Here is a 15,361-nt window from a genome sequence, read left to right as displayed (position 1 = left end):
ACAACAACAACAACAATAAAAACAAACAAAACAACAACGAAATGTATCCCAAATAGTCATGACGACAACGTTTTACTTTGAAGATTCCCCACCCGGATGTGTTTATGTTCGTTTCCGGTTCAGCTGTGTCTCGTCCCCATGCTGCCCGGCGGTGCTGTGAAGAGTGAGCACGAAGCTGCTTGTTGAGGTAAGATAGCTTCTAATTAGTGTTGAGACACAGAAACACAGCGCGTGGGGGAGAGGGGTCGGTTCTGGTTCCGGTTCCGAAGCATCTGGTTCCGGAGGGGGGTGTTTCTCAGTGACGCCGGTTCGGTCCTCGTTAGAACCGGTTTGTAATGGTTGTTGTGACTGAACCCTCAAAGTCCCGACACAACCGACTGACCTTAAAGTGATAAATAACGATGAACTGTAGTTTACCGACACGACCTGAACGCAACACAGCTGATGGTGAACAGAGAGGAACTCCCGGAAGGTGACCTGTGACCCGCTCACCTGGGAAACCAGGACCAACAGCTGCTGTGTTTTGTTTACTGTACAAGTCCTCATCCAGGAGGGAGAGTTGAAGTCGTATTGTGTCTGTAACGTTGGTGGAGTCACTGTTAAATCAGATTTTCTGTCTCTGCTGACATAAAGAAGACGTTAGATTTGAGCTGGTGTTTAATTGAAAACACTTTAAGATGAGCCTCCACAGAGCAGGTCGTAGCCACATCCCTGTAAACCCTGTTTGGAGCCGTGTTTCTGACAGGCAGTGTGAAACTAAGTACCTGTTTTAACGCCTGATGATGTTGTTGTTGTTGTTGTTGTGAACGTCCTGCTGCAGGTTCAGAGAGGCTCAGACATGGAGAACAGAGGTGGAGGCTGCCTGGACCGGCGGCTCAAACACCGCGTGGAGCAGGTACTCGTAGGATGGCTTCCCTCCGCTCGCCTCCTGCAGGGTTTTCTATTTTTCTTGCCGAGTTGACGTGAATTTGTGTTTTCAGTATCTGTCGTCCAGCAGCAGTGAATACGTGGACCTGTCGGCCGTGGCCCTCGCCCTTCAGAAGCAGTACAGGTACGTGAAACGGAGCAGGTGACCGTCCTACCGGGTCTTCAACCGGCAGCCTGTGAACCGGATCTGAGTAGATCGAACAGCATTCGGTGTTTCCCACGTGGACGTACCTGGCCGGGCCGACCGGGTCTATCAGAACATTAAGTCTGTCTGAGAGATCGATGCGATGGATTAACGAGCGGCTGATCTCCACCTGTTGCCAGCAGCGGAGGTGAAGCTCCGCCCACAGTGAGACACAGAGATCAGAGGACAGAAACGCAGCAGAGACTCTCACAACAAACACTGCTCAGAAATTAGGTAAACAACATAAATGCAAAATTTTCAGCTGGACCGCAACAGAGGGGGCGGAGCTATAAAGAGTGGTTGTCACTGCCTGAGAGATCAAAGATACAAAGCAAGTCGGCTTTTCAAATTAAAAGCCCTCCAGTTTCACACAGGGTCCAGACATTTACTAGGTTTTATCAGTTAAATCTTATATTGGAACAATTTATTTGAAACCAGTAGTTTTCTCATGAAGGAAGCTGATTCAGCTGGTTTGGTGGAGCTCAGCTATGTGAACGAATGTTACCAAACACAAGTAGCTCTGAGAGGATAATAGGTTGGAGACCCGGCTGTCACTCATCTGTCAGTGTGACAGAAGTGGACGCTGAGTGATGTCATGACGAGGATGTGTTGTGTCTTCAGGATGGACTACGGCAGAAGAAACAAGACCGCCTTCAGGATTCAGGTAGAGAAAGGTAAGAGGAGAAAAAAACTGTAGAAAAGGAGCTACGCTCATGACTGCAGCTTTCCCATCATGCACCTGTGTTGGATGATGCGCTGCGACTTGTCTCTGTTAGTGTACGCCGCAGTCATGAAGGACTCCGGGCTGAACGAGCTGGAGAACAAACACCTGGCGAAGAGAGCCAAGTACAGCAACAACGACACGGGGTGAGGACTCGCCGATGTTCACGCCTGCAGCAGGGGGCCACGGGGGTTACCTCAGGCTCCGCCCACACCGTCTCTAAATAACCCCTTGATGTGTCCACAGAGACGGCAGCAGCAGCTCAGAGGGCTCCTCCGACAGCGAGGACCAGACTCTGGACAACACGGTGAGGAACGATGTGTTCAGTATGAGGAGGTGTAGCACAGGCCTGTTTCTGACTGGAGGAGGGTGAATATGTGAAAGAGGGACCGACCGCCTTTAACATGTTTCAACTGCTTCGGTCATAATATACTCTGATAGAAATATGATCCAGGACAGGGTTTAGTTCATGAAGATGAATGAGTATTATGTATGAGTATGAGTATTAGATGACGTTCTGGAGGAGGTTACTGACTGATCTGGGTTCTGGAGGAGGTTACTGACTGATCTGGGTTCTGTAGCTGGTTACTGTACTGATCTGGGTTCTGGAGGAGGTTACTGACTGATCTGGGTTCTGGAGGAGGTTACTGTACTGATCTGGGTTCTGGAGGAGGTTACTGACTGATCTGGGTTCTGTAGCTGGTTACTGTACTGATCTGGGTTCTGGAGGAGGTTACTGACTGATCTGGGTTCTGGAGGAGGTTACTGACTGATCTGGGTTCTGGAGGAGGTTACTGACTGATCTGGGTTCTGTAGCTGGTTACTGTACTGATCTGGGTTCTGGAGGAGGTTACTGTACTGATCTGGGTTCTGTAGCTGGTTACTGTACTGATCTGGGTTCTGGAGGAGGTTACTGACTGACTGATCTGGGGGTTCTGGAGGAGGTTACTGACTGATCTGGGTTACTGTGATCTGGGTTCTGGTTAGCTGGTTACTGATCTGGGTTCTGGAGGAGGTTACTGTGATCTGGGTTCTGTAGCTGGTTACTGATCTGGGTTCTGGAGGAGGTTACTGACTGATCTGGGTTCTGGAGGAGGTTACTGACTGATCTGGGTTCTGGAGGAGGTTACTGACTGATCTGGGTTCTGGAGGAGGTTACTGTACTGATCTGGGTTCTGGAGGAGGTTACTGACTGATCTGGGTTCTGTAGCTGGTTACTGTACTGATCTGGGTTCTGGAGGAGGTTACTGTACTGATCTGGGTTCTGGAGGAGGTTACTGACTGATCTGGGTTCTGGAGGAGGTTACTGTACTGATCTGGGTTCTGGAGGAGGTTACTGTACTGATCTGGGTTCTGGAGGAGGTTACTGACTGATCTGGGTTCTGGAGGAGGTTACTGTACTGATCTGGGTTCTGGAGGAGGTTACTGTACTGATCTGGGTTCTGTAGCTGGTTACTGTACTGATCTGGGTTCTGCAGTGGTTTAAACCCACCTCCGACTGATGCTGATCCTCATCCTGCCATCCAGCTCTGTGGCCGACACACAAGCAGCTTGTTGGACTGTTAGAATGATTGACAGCTCTAACTCTCCCTGAACAGCCCACCAACCACATGAACAGCTCCGTTACGTCTCTGTACCGGAAGGGAACCTCTGCTGCTTCTGGACCCGGCAGCACCAACCCTCCTGCTGCAGGGACGCTGGTGTCCTCCGGAGGCTGGTTCATCGACAGAGGAAGAGGTCCCGAGAAGAGCAGCGTCCTCATCGACCTGTGTGCAGAGGAGACAAAAGTATGTGTGTGTGTGTGTGTGTGTGTGTGTGTGTGTGTGTGTGTGTGTGTGTGTGTGTAATTATGTAATATCATTTTAGTTTGTTCAGACCGAATCACTCAAAGTAAAAAAAAAACTCGTTGAGTTCACGCCTCCTGACGTTAGAGCGGTTCTGGGAATGTCCGGCTGACGTCCACCTCCTGTGTGTCTGTCCCCTGCAGACGGACGTGTCCAACCTGGAGCCGCAGAGGTCCAACAAGAAGTCCAAGAAGAGGACGAACAGGACGAAGAGCTCCACCGACACCGAGTCTCGGCCCCTGAACAAGAAAGGTGCTCCTTCCGCCAGTAGAGTCTTCTTACCGCGTCGTTATCGATGTGTTTTCTAATTTAATTTATTTAGACATTAACGGCCTAAAATGATGACATTGATGTCTGTCACTGAATTATTTCGTAGGTAAAGTGACGTCGCCCGAGCTGCAGTATCCCAGCGTGAAGTTTGAAGATGTAGGAGGAAACGAAGAGACGCTGACGGTCAGTACCGCCTGCTGCTGTCAGTCATCGTCCAGCAGGAAGGACTTTATTTATATTTCTAACTCTCACTGCTGCAGGAGGTGTGTAAGCTGCTGATCCACATGCGCCACCCAGAGGTGTACCAGCAGCTGGGGGTGGTTCCTCCAAAGGGCTTCCTACTCCACGGACCTCCTGGCTGTGGAAAGACCCTGCTGGCCCAGGCTGTGGCCGGGGTGAGTACCGGACCGGAACCTCAGTGAGCAGCACCAGGAGACGTGGAGTTATCTGATTGGTTGTTATTGATCATGAAACTGTTGGAAGTGCTGTGGTCCGTCATCGAAGGCTGTGTGTACTGTGTGTTTGCGTGTACTGATGGTACTGTGTGTACTCTGTGTACTCTGTGTGTGCTGCAGGAGCTCCAGCTGCCCCTGCTGAAGGTGGCGTCTCCGGAGCTGGTGTCTGGAGTGTCTGGAGAGTCTGAACAGAAGCTCAGGGAGCTGTTTGAGCTGGCTGTGGTCAGTGTGCTCTTCTTTTATATCACTGTACTGTTCAGGAGAGGAACAGAAAACACTGTTCAGTTTCTTTTTTCTTCTTTTTGGGATAAAAATCAAAACAAAATGACATCATGAGGTCCAGTCCTGTCAGGACCCTGTTTCTAAGACAAGTTGGGACGCTGTGTAAAATGTAAATAAAAACAGAATGTGATGATTTGTAAATCACATAAACCCACATTTAATTGATAATTGACCAAAGATGACAAATCAAATGTTGAAACTGAGTAATTGTATTATTTTATGAAAAATATCTGCGTAATTTGAATTTGATGGCAGCAACACGTCTCTAAAAAGTTGTGACAGGTTCAACGAAAGACTGGAAAAGTTGTGTAACAAAAAAAAACAACAACACCTGGTTGAACATTTCAGAGAGGCAGAGTCTCTCAGCAGTGAAGATGGGGAGAGGTTCACCACTCTGTGAAAGACTGTGTTGGAAAATAGTTCAACAATCTAAGAATAATGTTCCTCAACGTAAAACTACAAAGAATTAGTGGATTTCATCGTCTACGGTTCATAATATCATTAAAAGATTCAGAGAATCTGGAGAAATCTCTGAACACAAGGGACAAGACTGGAAACCAATATTGGATGGTGGTGATCTTCGGCCCTCAGGCAGCACTGCATTAAAAACATTATTCTGGAGCTGCAGGAAGTACAGCAGAGAGAAGGACATGCAGGGCTGTCATATAAAGACATGGACAGTGAAGGAGAGAAGCCCAGTGCATCATGGGAGGTCCCACAGCAGCCTGTAGACCTGCAGGATGGTTCAGGTTCTATCAGTGGTACTCAGATATTCAGCTGTTCTCTGTGATGCTGCTGGTACAATAACAACAGGTGTTATTGATACACGATCGATAAGGTGGATCTCTTTGAACGTCCTCCCCTGCAGAGCTCCGCCCCCTGTATCCTGTTCATCGACGAGATCGACGCCATCACTCCGAAGAGAGAGGTGGCCTCTAAAGACATGGAGAGGAGGATGGTAGCCCAGCTGCTCACCTGCATGGACGGTAGGAGACACTGTCAGAGGGACATGCTTACAGGAAGAACCATGACTGTTTCCTGTCACCTAACACTGACCAATCAGCAGAGGTCCTTAATGAACCAATGAGTGACCACAGTTTACCAACGTCAGGATGTTTTTTAATAATAAATAATAATTAGAAACAGCCCAGGTGAAGTGACACCGTGTTTCTGTTCCTTCTTGACAGACCTGAACAGTCTGGCAGCGACCGCTCAGGTTCTGGTCATCGGCGCCACCAACAGGCCGGACTCCCTGGACCCGGCCCTCCGCAGGGCCGGACGCTTCGACCGAGAGATCTGCCTGGGGATCCCCGACGAAGCAGCTCGTCTCAGGTCAGCCTTCATGAGTGGAGAAGAACGAGGATCAGTTCAGTTTAATTCATACAGAACCAAATCACAACACAGTGAAGTTCCCAGAGAGGAACCGTAGAACCTCACAGAGAGGAACAGTAGAACCTCACAGAGAAGAACCGTAGAACCTCACAGAGAGGAACCGTAGAACCTCACAGAGAGGAACAGTAGAACCTCACAGAGGAACCCGACAGTTCAACATGAGCAACAACTGGAGGGAAAAAACCTCCCTTTTAATAGGAAGGAAAACCTCCAACAGAAGCAGACTCAGGTGGAGAACATCTGTCTCCATCTGGTCGGCGTGAGGGGACAGCAGAGACAGACAAGAGACCAGCAGAGACAGACGAGAGACCAGCAGAGACATGCAGAGAGAGACGAGAGACCAGCAGAGACGTGCAGAGAGAGACGAGAGACCAGCAGAGAGACAGCAGAGACATGTAGCTCCAGAGAAACCTGCAGAACAGAACAACTACTTGAGCGAGGGAAACAACTGTTTGGAGATGCTGTTTGTGTTCAGGAGATCAAATTAGAGCTTCAGTTATTTTACATGTTCAGATTGTTCTGCTGAGGATGAAGCAGCCGAGTTCATGATGAACATTTCACTACAGTCCGGTTATATTTTAGATCAGATCGAATGGTAACCTCCTCTCAGCCTGATTGACAGGTGGTGAACGGAGCAGCTGACCAGTGGACAAGAAGGAAAAGGGATTTTTTAAATTTATTTATTTTTTTTTTAAATGAGCTAAGACATGTTTAATGTATGGAGTTTAGTATGATTGTGTGTCAGGGTCGATTCCTCCTCTGAAGCTTCCTTCATGATCACGCTGTTGTAAAACACAAAGCTCTGTGTTCATTTTCAGGATCTTGAAGACGTTGTGTCGAAAGCTGAAGCTGCCGCAGGACTTTGACTACCAGCAGCTGGCCCGGCTCACACCGGGCTACGTGGGCGCAGACCTCATGGCTCTGTGCAGAGAGGCCGCCATGACTGCTGTCAGCAGGGTTCTGCTGGAGGTCCGGGGAACTCCTCAGAACCAAAACCAGAGGTGTACTGAAGACCCGCTAACAGGCCGAGCTCAGACTGAGGCTGATGGAGGAGGTGGAGAAGGACAGGAACCACACAGAGAAGGTGGAGAACCACAGGAACCACACAGAGGAGAACAGGAACCACACAGAGAAGGTGGAGAACCACAGGAACCACACAGAGGAGAACAGGAACCACACAGAGAAGGTGGAGAACCACAGGAACCACACAGCAGGACAGAACCTCAGGAGGAGTCGGGACAGAACCACCTGCAGGTAGGAGGAACTTCTCTCAGGGTGACAAGTAGTTCTGACCCAGAGATCTGATTGGTCAACGTGCTCAAATCATCATGCTAGAACCACTAGCATCACTAGAAATATCACTTCAACTTCTCAATGGGAATGTAGAATTAGAATTAAATATCATGTAATATAATGAAGTTTCTACTTGTTATAGGTCTATTAAATGACCCATTAGGTGATATCTTTGTTCATCAGATATCTTTGATCATCAGATATCTTTGATCATCAGATATCTTTGTTCATCAGATATCTTTGTTCATCAGATATTTGATCATCAGATATCTTTGTTCATCAGATATCTTTGTTCTTCAGATATTTTTGTTCATCAGATATCTTTGTTCTTCAGATATTTTTGTTCTTCAGATATTTTTGTTCATCAGATATCTTTGTTCTTCAGATATTTTTGTTCATCAGATATCTTAGTTCATCAGATATCTTTGTTCTTCAGATATTTTTGTTCATCAGATATCTTAGTTCATCAGATATCTTTGTCCATCAGATATCTTTGTTCATCAGATATCTTAGTTCATCAGATATATTTGTTCATCAGATATCTTTGTTCATCAGATATCTTAGTTCATCAGATATATTTGTTCATCAGATATCTTTGTTCATCAGATATCTTTGTTCTTCAGATATCTTTGTTCTTCAGATATCTTTGTTCATCAGATATCTTAGTTCATCAGATATCTTTGTCCATCAGATATCTTTGTCCATCAGATATCTTTGTTCATCAGATATCTTAGTTCATCAGATATCTTTGTCCATCAGATATCTTTGTTCATCAGATATCTTAGTTCATCAGATATCTTTGTCCATCAGATATCTTTGTTCATCAGATATCTTAGTTCATCAGATATCTTTGTTCCTCAGATATCTTTGTTCCTCAGATATCTTTGTTCATCAGATATCTTTGTTCATCAGATATCTTTGTCCATCAGATATCTTTGTTCATCAGATATCTTAGTTCATCAGATATCTTTGTTCCTCAGATATCTTTGTTCCTCAGATATCTTTGTTCCTCAGATATCTTTGTTCATCAGATATCTTTGTCCATCAGATATCTTTGTTCCTCAGATATCTTTGTTCATCAGATATCTTTGTTCATCAGATATCTTTGTCCATCAGATATCTTTGTTCATCAGATATCTTAGTTCATCAGATATCTTTGTTCCTCAGATATCTTTGTTCCTCAGATATCTTTGTTCCTCAGATATCTTTGTTCATCAGATATTTTTGTTCATCAGATATCTTAGTTCATCAGATATCTTTGTCCATCAGATATCTTTGTTCATCAGATATCTTAGTTCATCAGATATCTTTGTTCCTCAGATATCTTTGTTCCTCAGATATCTTTGTTCATCAGATATCTTTGTTCATCAGATATCTTTGTTCATCAGATATCTTTGTTCATCATATATCTTTGTTCCTCAGATATCTTTGTTCCAACCAGACTGAGCTAGCTGATCAGTTTAGTGTTTCTATGTTCTGTATTTATTCAGTTGGAGACTAGAAATCCTCTCTGTTGCTAGGTGGTTGCTAAGGGTCGGACTACTTCCTGGAGTAGTAAACATTACGTATGTTATATAAGTCTTATTATAAGAGTCTTGATTGTTTTCCAATTGTTAGTTGTACCCCATGTGTTGCCATGGAAACAGACATCAAACTGACAAAAAGTTTTACATTTTGAAAGTGAGTTGCTCCACAATATGAACACATTTAGATTACGTATTTTATTTAGTTGGTAACTTGCTGTAATATTGCTTAAATACATCAGCAGCAGGTTTGAACCGTGTGTTTATCTGTTCTTACGAACTCCTCGGTATCCACCTCAGTCAGGTGTAGATCAACTCAGTCTTCTTATATCTCCAGTTGTTGTTGTTTTTTAAAGACATTTGTATAAGAAGCTGTCAAACACTTTTCAATCCGACAGCATGTGATCAACACGTTTCCTGATCTGTCAGCCAGCTTCTCTTTTCAGCCAAATGAACTCGGCACAGACGGTTTTCTTTTATTCCACAATGTGTTACCTGGTTTTAGTTTGTAAGGAAGGCATCAGTTTAAAGGTTCAGTCTGAACAGGTTGACTGAAGAAATAGAGCTGGTCACTTTTTTTAAAGTCTGAGATTTTCAGTGTTAATTTCAACTTTTGAAAAGATTTGATTTTATAATTAAATTCCCTAAGTTTTCCAGTCTGTCCTGGGGCAGCGGGGATGAGCAGGGACATCAGCTGTCTCCATGTCCCACTGACTAGTCTGGTAAACAGGTCTCCCACAGGGAGTGGACGGGTCCTCTGAGAACAGTCAGAACCTGACCCTCTGTCTCTGTGCTGCTGCCCTCTGCTGGTGGAGCAGGGTAGGGCTGACAGGACACAAACTGCATGAGGGACATCGCCCCCTTCAGGCAGGATAAGGTCCCGACAACCCCACTGGGTGCTGAAAGTATTAAAGGATCAATCCCACACAAAGAAAACGTAGCAGGTCCAGTAATAAACCTCAGCAACCACTAAGTGATGACGGCAACATGGTGCTTACGATACTTCCTTCCTGTTCCTGTCTGTGAGACGGAGGTGAACCCTGTTGTTATAGCTCCGCCTCCTGGGGTCATGGACAGGCCTGTGGGTCTCCAGGGTCTCCAGAATGAGGGCTTATTAAGAGGTGGAACGGACTCTGTGTTAACACTGTTTTATTGTGAGTCCAGCAGGGGACGCTGCACCTCCTGCTGCACCTGCTGAAGAACACGGAGATGCTGTCGGAGGACGAGCTGGCCGGCCTGTCTATCCTCATGTCCGACTTCCAGGGCTCTCTGTCCAGCGTCCAGCCCTCGGCCAAGAGGGAGGGCTTCGCCACGGTGCCGGATGTCAGCTGGGAGGATGTAGGAGCCCTGCAGGACATCAGGGAGGAGCTCACCATGGCCATCCTGGTAAACACACTTCAACTCTGGGAGAAAACTTTACATTATTATAAACTCATTTACTGTAGTCATATGTTTGTTATCAAGGAACAGATCCGCTCTGTTTTACGGTGTGTGTGTGTGTGTGTGTGTTGCAGGCTCCGGTCCGTTCTCCAGAACAGTTCAGAGCTCTGGGTCTCAGCGCTCCATCAGGTGTTCTGCTGGCTGGACCTCCAGGATGTGGAAAAACACTGCTGGCCAAGGTTCCACACACACACACACACACACACACACACACACACACACACACACACACACACACACACACACACACACGAAAATGTGACGTTATTTAAATGAAATGTCAGTCAGCAGTAAAATCTGCTTCATCTCTGATTTTAAAGGATGAGTTCAAAGTTTTGGTAGATTTCAGGTGTGTTTCATTCTCAGAGTGAAACAAGAAGATAAATGTCTGTCTGATGTGTTGTTGTGGAGCAGGATGTGATTAACTTAGCATAAAGACGCCCCCCCCCCCCGGCTCTGTCAGGAGTGTGAAGCTGCTGCTGGTCTCACGGTGTCTCTGTTCTCTCCTGACAGGCGGTGGCCAACGAGTCGGGCCTCAACTTCATCTCTGTGAAAGGTCCGGAGCTGCTGAACATGGTGAGTGATGAAGGGAACCTGATCACAGCGCAGACACTCTCCTCTGCTCACTGAACTCTGTCAGCAGGAGTCCAGCAGGTGGCGCTCTGATGAGTGTGTGTGTGTGTGTGTGTGTGTGTGTGTGTGTGTGTGTGTGTGTGTGTGTGTGTGTGTGTGTGTGTGTGTGTGTGTGTGTGTGTGTGTGTGCAGTATGTGGGGGAGAGTGAGCGGGCCGTCAGACAGGTGTTCCAGAGAGGACGTAACTCCGCTCCGTGTGTTATCTTCTTCGATGAGATCGACGCTCTGTGTCCACGCCGCTCAGGCCACGAGGTGAGGGGGTGGGGGGGAGAAGTGTCATCATCATCTTCATCATCATCATCATGTTCAGATGAGTTTAACTTAGAGTGTGTGTGTATAAACAGAGTGTGTGTGTCCTCAGTCAGGAGCCAGCGTTCGGGTCGTCAACCAGCTGCTGACAGAGATGGACGGATTGGAGACGAGACGGCAGGTCTTCATCATGGCTGCTACCAACAGACCAGGTACACATCCAGACCTGAACCCTCAGAGACCTGAAACCCTCAGAGACCTGAACCCTCAGAAACCCTCAGAGACCTGAAACCCTCAGAGACCTGAACCCTCAGAGACCTGAAACCCTCAGAGACCTGAACCCTCAGAAACCCTCAGAGACCTGAAACCCTCAGAGACCTGAACCCTCAGAGACCTGAACCCTCAGAAACCCTCAGAGACCTGAACCCTCAGAGACCTGAACCCTCAGAGACCTGAACCCTCAGAGACCTGAACCGTCAGAGACTAGATTGAGATATGACATTAAATTACATCACATTATTCCACAGTAAAGAGTCAAACTTGGGAATAAGGACGGAGAGACAGAACATCGATGTCTCTCTATGCAGACGACATCGTTTTATTATCAGTTTTTACCGAGCAGTGAATTTAATGTAGACTTCTGTCTGTGACATCACTTCCTGTCTTGTCTCCAGACATCATCGACCCCGCCGTGCTGAGGCCGGGCCGCCTCGATAAAACCCTGTATGTGGGTCTGCCACCTCCTCCAGACCGCCACGCCATCCTGCTCACCATCACCAAGGTAACCAGACACCAGGGAGCATCTCACAGAAGAGAGACACGTGGAGACCCGTAATATCATCTCTTATTTTATTTTATTTTATTTTGAAAAGCAGCACAGGGACACATGACAAGTTGTACTGTTGAGAGGAAATGACCTGCAGTTTGTAGATGTTCATTAACACTATAATCTGACAACGTAGAAACGTTTGGTAATATTTGGAGGTTAGAGACATCCTGTCCTCCTGGAGGACTGATGAGTCTCAATCACAGACTGGATATAAAAGTGTTCGTAGCTTCAGGTCTGTAAAATGGTTCCGATCCAGAAGTGTCTTCAGCTTCAATCCCAGCGAGTGCCACTAGAGGTCGGCTCCAAAAAGCCTCCGGCTCCATAGACTCCCATTCAACTTCTCTCATCAAATCCAAAGTGAATAAAATGTGTCCATCAGTTCTCTCGGTGTTGTTAGCTAAAGTCACTCCTTCTTCTTAGTTTTCTGGAGGTCCATCTGAAAATAATCCCTCATTCATTAGAAAAGAAGATTCAAGAAGACCTGTTTTTGGGGGCGTGTCTGTTTGATTGACAGGTCTGTGGTGCAGTCAGGTTACAGCTATCGGTGGGCGGGACGTAGTATCGTCAGGTTTCCGATCAGATCTGTCAGATCCACCGCTGGCTCCTCCCCCAGCGCGTCCAAATATGGTCACTTCCTGCTCCAAACCGCTCCGAACTAGCAAAGATGGTGACGGACAGAATCTGAACTGGAGGATTCATAACGTTCACAAACCAACGATGACATCACTGATGGTTGATGACATCACTGTTGGTCCGTCCTTCAGACCGTCCAGCTACAAGCTGCTGCATTAAAAATGTGCTGACTCGTGGTTCATGCGTTACAGGAGGGGACCAAACCTCGGCTGGAGCCCGACGTCAGTTTGGAGAAGATCGCTGTCGATGAGCGCTGCGACTGTTTCACGTGAGTCGGACTGAAGTTGAGCTCAGACGGTTTCTAAATTCTGTCCACGTGTTGCTTCTCAGTTCACTTACTGAGGATGAAACTAATTAAACGTAGAATCGGCGTGACGGTGACGAGGAGATGAAATGTGACCCAGACTGTTTGTGTCTTCAGAGGAGCCGACCTGATGGCGCTGGTGAGGGAGGCGTCGCTGAACGCCCTGAGGGTCCACCTGAAGTCCCAGGATTCCTCCGCTGCCTCCTGCGGTAACCCGACTCCTTCTGCTGCTGCGTACCTGCTGAGCGTTTGGCATTCAAATCATTAATGGTTTGGAGGCAGATCGATGTGTCTGTCTGTCTGGAGCTCCCATCAGCCAGCAGCGCTGGTTCCCCCACAGAGTGGGCGGAGCTAACACAGGTGTCACTGAGGCTGTTTCCATTCAGACGTATGCTTCCTGGCCGTGATCGGACCACATGTTTCCAGCTTTAGGCCGAGTGTTTCCACCTTTACATCAACATGTGACCACCTGAGATCAGATCTCACTTCCTCCACTGTTTGTGCAAATGAACACGGAGGCTACGTCACGGAAATATATAAGTAAAGAAGCAGGAGAACAGGAACCTGAACATCAGAACCACAATGATTTGGGTCAGATTAATTCACTGTCCCAGCAAGTGTCCGGTGTTTTGGATCAAAGGGGGCGGGGCCTCTCAGCTGTGGGTCTGACGTGTGTCAGAAACTACAAGACAAACGGATGCATGAGAAGAGGAGTTTAAGCTACAGGTCGGCTGTGGTGAAACCAGCGTAGTGTTTTAATTCACTGATCAGCTGCTTCAGTCTGCAGTAAGTTTCTCCTGCTGTCAGTCGGCTACAGTTCAGCTGACTCAGCAGAATCACACAGGACATTAAATATAAATAAAAGAAGAGCAGGCAGAGATCAGATCAGGTGAACGACAGATGGAGGGAAAAAGCAAAAACAATCCCAAACTAACGAACCTGCTGTAACGTGACGGGTCAGATACCAACACAGGAACATGGAGCTGTTTATTTTTACTGATGTTCAGAGGACGTCAGCTGAGCAGTCTTACAATGTGTCCTCAGGGTGGATTGTGTTTCCACTGCTGAACAAATGTGGAACAGATTGGATCTCAACGCTCAAATGAGTCTGGGTTCATGTAACCAAAAGGAAACCGGTTGACTGTTTCACTTTGAACACACAGCTGCAGTTTCAGCTTCTGACCAGGGGTGGCGCCACAGAGCGCTCTTCCAGACTGTAACTTGAACTGTGGGGCTGGAGGAATGTATAACAGAGAGTCTGTGTCCACATGTGGGAGTAAAACGGTGTGTGCGTACAGAAACAGAACTAACTCATAGAATCGGCCCTTTTCTTCTCAGATGTGCTTATTTTTTATAATAATTTTGGAACATCTGAAACCCTGAAGGTGGATGATTGAACACGCTGCCTTCAGCTCGGTTGTTTGTGCATTCAGGATCATATCTGCGGTCACATCGGTTAAATCTGAAGCTGTTTCAAAGAGCTGCTCCTCTTTACAACAAAGCAGCCCTTCATTCACTCAGTGGGAACAGAGAGAAGACAAACATCAGTCATTTCAACAACTCAGCAACAACTCGTATTATTACAGGATGGTCCTCCTGCTAGACTCAACGCTGACTGACTGACTGACTGACTGACTGAGTGACTGAGTGACTGACTGACTGAGTGACTGACTGAGTGACTGACTGACTGACTGACTGAGTGACTGACTGACTGACTGACTGACTGACTGAGTGACTGACTGACTGAGTGACTGACTGACTGACTGACTGACTGACTGAGTGACTGACTGACTGACTGACTGAGTGACTGACTGACTGACTGAGTGACTGACTGACTGAGTGACTGACTGAGCGTCTTTGTGGCTGATGGTCTGAAGGTGTGTTCGTTGTTCCTCTCAGGTTTCTCTCACCCTGCCGGCTCCGTCGCTGACATCAGAGTCAGCAAACAGAACTTTGAGGACGCCTTCAAGAAAGTTCATCCGTCTGTGTCCAAAAAGGTGAGATGGGGTGGGGTTGTGTGGTGTGTGGGTTGTGTGGTGTGTGGGTGGGGTTGTGTCCAGACTGTTTGTTTTCAGAGAATATCTGATCACATCCTTCCTGCTGTGGAACAAACAGAACCAGTCGAACTCGTCCCACTTCCAGCCTGCTGTCATCTGACCTGTCTGTCTGTCTGTCTGTGTTCCTGTGTAGGACCAGAAGATGTACGAGCAGCTCAGAGAGACCCTCAGATGACCCTCAGATGACCCTCAGCAGTGTAACATCAGTCCTGTATGAACGTTGTATTGTAACTGGAGTTGATTTTATATTAAAGAGTGACAGACTGGAGCTGCGTTGTTGTTGTTGTTGTCGTCGTCTTCTTCCTCTGAGCTGCACCACCCTAGA

General features: G+C 47.1%; 1 protein-coding gene across 2 annotated transcripts; it reads left to right on the top strand.

The window, feature by feature from the left end:
• The first annotated feature begins 120 nt into the window (after window positions 1-120).
• Window positions 121-15,304, top strand: nvl (nuclear VCP like). 2 transcript variants are annotated; one of them, XM_069722578.1, is made up of 24 exons: window positions 121-187; window positions 821-895; window positions 981-1,051; window positions 1,733-1,785; window positions 1,888-1,978; window positions 2,079-2,139; window positions 3,476-3,619; window positions 3,820-3,928; window positions 4,053-4,129; window positions 4,207-4,341; window positions 4,522-4,623; window positions 5,552-5,669; window positions 5,871-6,015; window positions 6,894-7,329; window positions 10,056-10,277; window positions 10,406-10,510; window positions 10,845-10,907; window positions 11,097-11,216; window positions 11,326-11,425; window positions 11,888-11,994; window positions 12,867-12,943; window positions 13,097-13,188; window positions 14,879-14,976; window positions 15,170-15,304. In XM_069722578.1, the coding sequence occupies exons 2-24, from the start codon at window positions 839-841 to the stop codon at window positions 15,209-15,211; spliced, it is 2,625 nt and encodes an 874-aa protein (XP_069578679.1). In that variant the 5' UTR covers window positions 121-187; window positions 821-838; the 3' UTR covers window positions 15,212-15,304. The 2 variants fall into 2 exon arrangements, with proteins under 2 accessions (XP_069578679.1, XP_069578678.1); XM_069722577.1 differs by having other exon boundaries at window positions 3,431-3,619.
• Window positions 15,305-15,361: the final 57 nt, after the last annotated feature.

The sequence above is a fragment of the Brachyistius frenatus genome, unplaced genomic scaffold (assembly GCF_029030835.1).
Source record: "Brachyistius frenatus isolate BFR_SWC_R1_liver_20210118 unplaced genomic scaffold, ASM2903083v1 Contig_296, whole genome shotgun sequence".
Taxonomy (NCBI): Eukaryota; Metazoa; Chordata; class Actinopteri; family Embiotocidae; genus Brachyistius; species Brachyistius frenatus.
Note: the sequence above shows the minus strand (reverse complement) of the source record. Positions and strands in the feature narration are given on the sequence as shown.